The following is a 9958-nucleotide window of genomic DNA, read 5'->3' as shown; positions in this document are numbered from 1 at the left end:
GGAAAGCAGCACCAGCAGCCTCCCCCCCTGCTATCCAAATCATCCCATGTATATTTATGATAGAACATTTTTTATTTTTGGATTCAACAGGCAGAAGGCAAAGCAAGAACATTAACTTGTCAGGAATATGAATAACAGAAACAATGCTAGTAGTAGTATACCAGGTATAGACACTGCGGGAGGAGATGATCCAGGCACGCACCTCATGAGTCCCTGTTAAATAATAATAAATACAGTTAAATCAGTTATCGTGAACAAATAACCTGTCAGAAGTAAAAAATGAAACGAATCATTGCTTTGGGACAGGTCCTATAATAGGTTGTTACTGGATAGATTCCTGAAGCCGATATTCAGAAAAGCTCACTGTTGCAGCCAAAACAATGCCAAAGAAAAGAGAAAAGAGAAAAGAGTGGTAGAATTTAACGAGGAACTCACAGGAATCGCAGGGCATGGATGTTTGTCAGTGGCATATGTAGGTGTTGAACCTTGCAGACTGTTATCGTTGGGGCTGATATTTGGAGTCGGGCAGGCAACAATTACAACAATCTTAAGTTCCATTACTATCAGTAATTGCAGCAGAAAAAATCGAAAACTATGAAAGGAACAAAAACAAACACACTGAATTTAGGAATTAGGAGGCTGAAAAAGGGACCAAATCTGCAATATCATTTGGACAGTGGAATGCATTATTATCAATTTATCTAGGGTAAAGACTCTTTCAAGAACCTGCATCATGCAGCGTCTCTTACGTGCTTCGACAAAGTTCCTTTCTATTTCTTAGCAAATGTTTAAATCAGTATTTAATGTTCGCTATAAACCAGACCTTCAATTAACATTTCGCGCATTTCTGGAACTATAGAGATGCATTAATATGTGCGACATATTCATCATTTATCATGTTACTACTTTGCAGATAACGAAAAGACCTTCTGAAAGAGTAGTTTAGGAGACAGCAAAGGTGGAGGTGTGTTCATACAGGAACCGCAATTTTTTCAGATTTCCCAATGTGTCTGGAATGGAACCATTGAAATTGTTCTAGTCAAGATCCAAGTTCAACAAGTTTGTCAGATTCCCAATATCACTAGGAATCTGTCCACCCGATAAGTTGTTGCCAGAAAGTTCCCTGTCATAGAAATATTGTTCTAATTCAAGCAGGACAAATATCTCTGATGGTGTGTTACTTGTCACAAAACTAGCACAATAAAGCAACAGGGGGTCGAGAATTAATAAAAGCAAAATAATAATAGACATTTTAGCGTTCCCAGCCCAGCTCCAATGCACATAAAAGAGACCAATCCAAAGGAATCCACCGAGTATACTTAAAAATCCACAAGTCTGGTGCGTTCTTCACCTTATCTAGTTTACAAAGCTAAAACAAGTTTAAAATCCCTTTGGACCAAGAAATTATCACTGCCGATCTATTTCACCATCACAAGACATTTTGCCCCTGCAAATTGTCTGACAAGTAAAGTACATGCACAAGCAAATATGGCTTTCATGGACCTGTCTCCTACCATAAATAAATAAAAAGCAATTCTTGCCTTTTATTTCTCAAATGTGGGGTTCTTTGCTCTCAACCCAATCATATGAATTTCCGCCAATGAATTGATCAGCTTTCTAGGTGGACTGTAAACTAGGTTCATCAAAGGAATCCTTTTGTGGTTTCCTGTGTCTCCGCCAGCATGCAAACCAAATTACCAGAGCAGCAAATAGTAACACCATACAGCAACCACCCCTCCAACTATTGCTCCAATATTGGGCTTACTGTCTCCTGAAATGAAAAACAAGGGCGTTATATAGTCAGTTTTCTCATGCATATTTTGTCATAAAAGCCCTCCTCGTCGTTTAGCTTTAAACAGACAGAAGCGACAGTAAAATCTCAAGAACATTAATAAACATAATGCCGATAATCTTCTTCTTTTTAACTCGTCTTGTCCTGAAATGTGAAAATCTTGCAATAAAAAGTTAGTGCTTAAGGAATTTGATGTTTCATACTTCTGTACTCCACTCGGTACTCTTGCTATACTTTGGGAAACGGCTTATGGCTGTCAAGACAGAAGTTCTTATTGCTAAAAACTTGAGAAGTTAAACTATACTGGTTAGCAAAAAGAGAAACAACAGAATACAAGCAATTCCGATAATCAAAGAACAGTGAGTGGTTCGTGGTCATTAGGCTAATTAATCTGGGATCACATCTAAAATTAATAAATCAATTAAGAGAGCATACCATCTGGACTAGAAACTGCAGGCGGGGATGATCCAGGGCAAGGCTTCTCAGTAATTGGCCCGCATAGATCCAAGTTATTTGCATAACTGCAAATATAAAAACCATTGACTCGTCAGTCCCCACTAGTGAAAAATAAATCCACTTTACATCACTTTTACTTAGCACAAAACCTGACGGCAGTAAACAATGAAAATGAGCCATTGTGTGGAACAGGTCCTGATAGGCGGTTACTGGATAGATCCCTGCATTCAATATTCAGAAATGTTAATCCTTGAAGCCAAAATAATGCTAACTGCTACGAGAAAAATGGAAATGATTGTAAATTTTTTCCAGGAACTCACAAGACTTGCAAGGAGTAGAGGCTAGTCAGTGACATAGGTATTGAACCTGACAGGTTGTTGCTGTTGAGTCGGCTATTGGAAGTTTGGCGTACAAAAAGATAACAATCTTGAGTTCCAATACTATCAGTAATCACAGCATAAAACTCATAAACTAATACAATGAGAAAGCAAGGGAATAAATTTGCAAAATCACTTGGACAATTAGAAAACAACATTGTCAAGGCTAAAGACCTTGTCAAGTATCTGCATTATATAGCCTTCCTAAAGAGCTTGTTATTTCAGATCAAATAGTGGGGCGATTGTGCTAGCAATAGTTTCTTAAAAACCACACCTTCAGTTAACATTTTGAGCAACTTGATTCATGAAAATTTAAGTCATTAAGATGCCATAAACACCACATCAATTTGTTTGCAGATGCTTTGGCATTCGCGTGCTAAGGGATAAGAAACATCTAGAGATTCTTGGTGTAGCTAGTAGAAAAACAATGTCCCAATTGCATGGAAATTTGAAACATTGAGTCACAGTGATGTTTGAACAGCAGTTCATCATGTCTAATGGTACAGGAAAGAACTATTTCCCCAGTTCGTAGCTCCAAGTAACTTTTCTTTAACAACATCAGTATAAGCTAGCAAAGATTTAGAGCTAATCAACATAAATATCAGTACAAGATCTCCACTAAAGATTAATCTTACTGGAGAATTATGGGAACTAATTGCATTTGTTCTCTCTCTCACTACTTTGCAGGCAAGCAAAAAATAAGAAGTATTTGAATGTGCAGTAAAGAAATAATGCTCTTACAGGAATCGTAGTTTGAACAGCTTTCCCAATGCGTCTGGAATGGGACCATCGAAATTGTTGGTGTAAAGTTCCAAGCTCACCAAGTTCGTCAGGTTCTCAAGATAAACAGGAATATGTCCACTTAAGTTGTTAGCATAAAGTTCCCTGACAAGCAATGAAACCAAAAACAGATAAAACACCTAAACTATAAGACAAACAAGCCTCCCCGGACCATACAAGTGCACGGCGAGCCCATGAAAAGGGTTTGGTTAAGATAGCCAGATTCCATCAAGTATACAAATGGAACCTAACCATACATCCCCTAATTATATCTTTCAAATCATCCACACTAACCATCCATCCTTCTCCTCCTCTAGAAAGAGATTTTAGTAAATAACCAAAAATAATACTTGGTAATTTTTCTTATATCTCCCCCCCAGAGCCCAGGTATGATATACACCCCCAAGATAAAAAGCTCTGAATACTAGAAGAAAAGCACCTATACCTAACAAGATTAAATGAATACCTAAAATTGTAATAATTTTATTTCTATCTTTCCATACATAACCATAAAATGGAAAAGATGAGTCTCGAGTTCTAGAAGAGCATGATAAATACCGCCAAAGCCCAATACTGTAGAGGAAATTAAATGAATTACGCCAAATACAAGGCATGGAAAGGTGTCTATGACTTCCTCGCCAAGACCCACCCCAAATGTAATTGCAGTTTAAGATGCAGGGATCGCGAAGGGAATGTAAGATTTAACAGATGGTAAAAAAAAAATGACTTACAAATACTGCAAATTTGTAAGCAGTGCAAGCTGTGGAACCAGTTGACCAGATAATAATGCATTTCCCATATCACTGCAGAAGAAGAAAGGTTATGGTCTTACATAATGAATTTCTTTTTACATATGAAAGATTGCAGGATTCACTTGTATACATGAAAAGGGTAATTCAGGATTTGCCAAAATGAAGTTGCTTACAGTCTTACAACACTATCCAAGCTGTTGCATGTAACATGATTCCACTTGCAGGGGTTCTTGTCTGTACGATTCCAATTGTCCATGATATTGTTAGGATCTTGCAGATTGTTCCGAAAGATATACAGAGCATCGCCTGCTTATAAAGCCAAGCAACAACCACAGAAAACCTGGAAATTAAACTATGTACATAACAATACAAGCTTGATAAAAATGTCCTAACAGGATGATGATAATTTTTTCTGCTAAGTAAATAAACTTCCCAATTACAGAACAATTTACTTCTAAAAAAAATAAAGATTTCTTTTATCTGGACATTATTCTTCCAACTTAGGATCAAAAGAAGAAACAAAAACCACAGAGAATAAGATAATATAAAGCAAACCACAACACAAGCCATATATATGAAAACACACCTTCCTCATTAGCGAAAATCTTTGACAAACGGAATGTTACTAGAATCAACACAGCAAGACAAGTCCTAAACTCTCTCCCCTTCAGCCTCCACATAATAATTACTATGCGAATCTCTTTACTTGCTAGCTTAAATCTTTGTCACTTTGTAATCAATGGGACTGTTAAGCATAACTTTTGTTTTGTTTAAGATGGGTTTCCTTTGTTTCGTTTTGCTAACAATTGATTCAAAGTCCTCCTTTGCAGTCTAAAAGTCAACCAGTGTCAATGATAACATGGCCGCCAAACATGAATTCCAAATTTCCAATAGCAAGAAAACGAAGGCCCGTTCGTAAGAGTATTTTCCTTTTCTACAGTGGTTTTTTTTAGAAAGAAAATTTTTAAAAAGTAAATTATTATTTAATATTTGATAGTATTATAAAAAATAAGTTAGAAAATATATTTTAATGTTTGGTTATTTGATGAAAAATAACCTGAAAAATAACTTATTAATATTTTATTTTTTTTCAAGTTTATTAAAATAATGAAGAACAAATCTTACAAATTAAAAAGTTGAATGAAAATGAAATTGAAAAAAAAATCTAATTTCATAAATTATCTCAAATAAAATAACTAACGATCAAAATAATAGAGATAAAATCTAATAGATAAAAAAATTGAAAGATGATGAAATTAAAATAATAATAATTACAATTTCATAAATTATTTCAAATAAAATAAGTAACAATCAAAAGAATGAGGACCAAATTTGATACATAAAAAATTTCAATTAAAAAAATGATAAGAGAAAAGCAAATAACAATCATAAAAATAAAGACAAAAGTTAATATAAAAATCAAATTAAATCAAATTCTAAGGGATAAAACTAAAAAAAAAATATTCAAAAAAAAATATATAGCAATCAAAAGTTTGAGGACCAAATTTGATATAATCAGCAAATAATATGATATTTCTAAATTTTTCACAACTTCTGGAAAGTGTTTTCCGCTCAAAATAAAAGGAAAACACTTTCCTGGAAACCAAGCCAAATTTTCCTTTGACTGAAAAGTGTTTTTCGTTTCTCAATTTTTCTAATAGCAAACAAACACAGAAAAACTTGAAAAATAATTTCCAAAAAACTACTTTCCGTAAAACAAATGGGACCTGAGGATCGTTTGTTGTTACAAGCATAGTTTTAAAACCTGGCCCAGCGGGCCGACCCGGGACCTGGCCGACCCGAGCTTGGAACCGGGTCGAGTCTAAGAAAAAAACCGATCAGGGATTTGGCCCGGCAAAACTCGATCAACCCAGAGGGTCGACTTGAGACCTGGAAGAGCCGGGTAAACCCGGCTGTTTATATATATATATATATAAAAACAACATCATTTTAGCTTTTTACTGTCAAACATTTGACAGTAAAAAGATAAAATGATGAAAACAGAAATTAAAAAACCTAATCTTTTCAATCTTCATAGTCATATCAGTTGTGATTCCCGAAGAAAAGCAGAGAATTAGAAGACTTCAATTAAAGCCATACCAGTTCAGGTCTGTAAATAAGATTAGATGAAGCCATACCTCATGATCATGACTCTCCTTTCACTCTCTCAGTTTTTTATTCTTGGTCTTTTTTTGAACTTGCAGTTCTTGATCTGGATAACTTGTGCATGTTGAATTGTTCGAAGATTGCTGACTTTCTGATTCGGCTTCTGTCTTGGTACCATCAACAGAATCAAGGCGTGCTCGTAACTTAATATAGGAATTTGGACTTTTATTTACTATGGTATTTAGGCTTGGGGTTTTTTTCTTTTTTCTTTCAAAGAGAGGGCCAGCAGACTACGGGTTAGGGTAGCAATCTCCCATTTTTTAGAGAGAGAGAGACTAATTTAAGCTTTTATATGAAGATATTGTCCGAAGAAACAATGTCCTCCTCGCCCTAATCTGCCTATTAACATTTTTCTTGAACCTTATTATCATGGAAAATAATGTCTCCCTCTTTTCATAGGATGTCAATTTCTGGGGTGCAGCATATTGCTCGCGTTTTGCTATTTCACACCCCAGGAAAAGCAAAGGAAAGATTGTGCAATATATTGCTAGTGTTTTTTTTATTTTTTGAGGTTGACCCGGATCAACCCATCTGACCTGTGACCCGATTATTGTACCGGATCGACTACCGGGTCGAATTTAAAAACTATGATTACAAGCATAGTGTTAGCCTTGGATGACGATTTTATGATTATGTGCAGAAGGCAAGGAATCATATGCTTGATTTGCGGTAATTTCCTTTATAGTATCGTGTTAATTTGATTTTAGTCATTTAAATTAAATGAATAGCTCAGCTTTTTTTGGCATTTGAAAGCCTTGTGCTTAATTTATTCTAAAAATTTCTTTAGTCTTAAATAAATTTTACTTAAAATTTATATTTTTTAACTCTAAAAAGTTAGCTTTTAAGTAAAATTAACTATAACTAAAACTGATCAGTGTTTCATTGTAGCGCGGGTTACTGTTCATTGTGAGTGAATTCACTGTGAATTGTATTGTTCTGCACTGTAGCGGCCATGTGAGTGCTTTCATTGTGGACTGCACTATTTGGTGCGGGCATATGGTCAGGCTGCAGTCTGCAGGACCCAAGCGTAGGCTAGAGGCGTGCCTAATGGGGCTGCGGACACCCGGCGCTTGGCTGCCAGGCTTGGGCGCTGGGCAGGCTGCGCCCCATGCTGCATCCACCTGACGCTCGGTCTGCCTAGCCTTGGGCACTTGGGTTGCCTGGCTGTATCCTGGGCAGACCAAGCGCACACGTGGCGCTTGGGCTGAATGCCAGTGTGTTGGGCAGACCAAGTGCACAAGTGGCGCTTGACTGATTACTGTGAACATATTATTATTTTTATTATAATTAATATTATTGATAAAAAAAAATTAATAAATTCGAAAGAAAATATTATTATTACTATTGAAAACACACTATGAAACATATTATTGATAAAAAATTACTAAATTAGATAAAAACAAATTACTCTTGATATTGAAAAACAACCATAGATTTGATTTGAAAGGTAAAACTAAAAATTACTACTATTATTATTAGTATTATCATCATTAATAAATTTTAAAAAATTATTATTACTATCGAAGAAAAATCATGTGGGGACACATGGCGCTTGAGCTGCTGCCTGTGTGCTGGGCAGACCCCAGCGTGCACATGGCACTTGGGCTGCCTGCCTGAAGCGCACACGTGGCGCTTGGGTCCTGCCTCAGTGCTGGGCACACCCCCTGCGCACACGTGGCGCTTGGGCTGCCTGCCTGGAGCGCACATGTGGCGCTTGAGTCCTGCCTCAATGCTGGGCACACCCCTGCACACAAGTGGCGCTTGGGCTGCGCCGGGCATGACCTAGCTCGCGCCCAACTTGGGAACACCTGGCTCTTGGGTCATGCCGCTGGACCCAAGGGGAATGGGTTCGGCGTCATAACCCACGGTCAATAGGTCTAGCGTAAAGACCCAATTCTATTGAATCTTCCATTAAGACCTAAGGTTCCTAGATCCTAGGATTTTAAATATTATTATTTGTTTTAGAAATATTATTATTTTTATTATAATTAATATTATTAATAAAATAATTAATAAATTTCACATAAAATATTACTATTAATGTTGAAAACATATTATCATTTATATTATAAATTTTTATGGTATTTTTTATAAAAATATAAAGTGAGCCCGCGGCGTAGTATTATTAAAAATATTCAACAATTCCAGCTATTAATATATATAAAAAAAAAAATTTGCGTTGTAAATATTATTATTTTTCTTCTAACACAAAGTATGCATCTAAAAAATATTATTATTTTGCTTATTATTCAAAGTTTTCATATCAAAATATTATTATTTGTGTTCTAAATATTATTATTTTTCTTATAATTCAACATATTCATATCAAAGATTTTAGTATTCGTGTTATAATATTATTATTTTTATAAGAATTCAAATTTTTAATATAAATAAAATATTATTATTTGTGTTCTCAATATTCTTAGAATTAAAAATAGTATTATTTGTGTTGTGAATATAAATAAAATATTATTATTTTTACTATACTCAAAAGTATTAATATTAAAAATATTATCTTTTGTGTTATAAATATTGTTATTTTTATAATAATTAATATTAGTAATAAAATAATCACTAAATTAGAAAAAAATTATTCTTAGTATTGAAAACAAGTATAGATTTGATTTGAAAGGTAAAACTAAAAATTGTTATTATTATTATCATCATTAATAAATTTTAAAAAACTGTTATTACTATCGAAGAAAAACCACGTGGGGACACATGGCGCTTGGGCTGCAGCTTGGAGGTTGGGCACACCCCCTTGTGCCCACGTGGCGCTGGGGCTGCTACCTAAAGCGCACATGTGGCACTTCGATCCTGTCTCTGTGTTGGGCACACTCATGCACACACGTGGTGCTTGGATTGCCTACCTGGGAGCTTGGCATACCCCAGCACACACGTGGTGCTTGGGCTCATCAAGACCCAATTATTCATAGTTCCTGCATGTTATAACACCCAAACTAGCCTTGGATTATTGGTTGTGTAGGGTCCAAAATATATTTGGATTTTATCTTTGCAGGACCCAAATTATCTTGGATCCTGCCTACATCATCAGGACCAATTTTATAAAAAAATAAAGATGAGCCGCAACTCAAATTTCGCGTAACATCTCAAGGAAGATCCATGTGTTTTAGGTTAAAAAGAAAAAAAGAAAGCAAATCAAGGCGTGGTTCAAGTCACCATACCATTGTACCAAATTGGTTTTAGCCCCACCTCAATATATTTAGGTTTTTGTGCCTTTGCGTTCAATTTTTTTATTTTTTTCTCCAGAAAGTGTTGATTCAACATATTCTTAATCAAAGGAGAAATCAAGACACGGAATAAAAGAAAATTGCCCAACTCATAGGTATAAACCTTACAAGTGACATCGTATATTGTTTGTATATATGTTCTTTTAGCAGAAAGTGATACGCATTCAAAATGGTCAAAATAGTAGTAATATATTCAGCAAATACGGTCATGATTTTCTTTGAAACATCCTTATCGTGCAATATAATAGAGTCAAAGTTCAATCCTATGATCATATCATCACCAAATTAAAGCCTGCCTTGTTGAGATTCTAAGGTTGTCTTAGGTGATCAGTATCTTTTGTTTGGAAGCTTTCGCTCACCAATATCCAGACAATTTGGGCTTTT

General features: G+C 35.3%; 1 protein-coding gene across 3 annotated transcripts; it reads right to left on the bottom strand.

Moving 5' to 3' along the window:
• Positions 1-1201: 1201 nt before the first annotated feature.
• On the bottom strand, positions 1202-6704 carry LOC18100980 (somatic embryogenesis receptor kinase 2). Of its 3 annotated transcripts, none has more exons than XM_024605428.2 (8): positions 6296-6704; positions 4331-4463; positions 4137-4208; positions 3367-3510; positions 2569-2688; positions 2398-2469; positions 2228-2313; positions 1202-1771 (listed from the first exon to the last, which is right to left on the bottom strand). In XM_024605428.2, exons 2-8 carry the CDS (start codon positions 4411-4413, stop codon positions 1695-1697), a joined length of 654 nt encoding a protein of 217 aa, XP_024461196.1. In that variant the 5' UTR covers positions 4414-4463; positions 6296-6704; the 3' UTR covers positions 1202-1694. The 3 variants fall into 3 exon arrangements, with proteins under 3 accessions (XP_024461196.1, XP_024461194.1, XP_024461195.1); XM_024605426.2 differs by lacking the exon at positions 6296-6704 and adding an exon at positions 4744-4997 and having other exon boundaries at positions 1224-1771; XM_024605427.2 differs by lacking the exon at positions 6296-6704 and adding an exon at positions 4744-4993 and having other exon boundaries at positions 1288-1771; positions 2569-2640.
• Positions 6705-9958: the final 3254 nt, after the last annotated feature.

Source organism: Populus trichocarpa, chromosome 7 (genome assembly GCF_000002775.5).
Source record: "Populus trichocarpa isolate Nisqually-1 chromosome 7, P.trichocarpa_v4.1, whole genome shotgun sequence".
Lineage (NCBI taxonomy): Eukaryota > Viridiplantae > Streptophyta > Magnoliopsida > Malpighiales > Salicaceae > Populus > Populus trichocarpa.
The sequence above is the reverse complement of the archived record's forward strand: the minus strand, read 5'-3'. Positions and strand labels throughout refer to the sequence as shown.

What these genes read in the sequence shown, in the direction of transcription:
- LOC18100980 (XM_024605426.2), bottom strand. Translation starts at nt 4,837, where the DNA reads ATGTGGAGGCTGAAGGGGAGAGAGTTTAGGACTTGTCTTGCTGTGTTG. An exon ending in TTGGATAGTGTTGTAAGACT is followed by an intron (nt 4,209 to 4,330) that starts GTAAGCAACTTC and finishes CTTCTTCTGCAG; the next exon opens with TGATATGGGAAATGCATTAT. An exon ending in CTGTTCAAACTACGATTCCT is followed by an intron (nt 2,689 to 3,366) that starts GTAAGAGCATTA and finishes GATTACTGATAG; the next exon opens with TATTGGAACTCAAGATTGTT.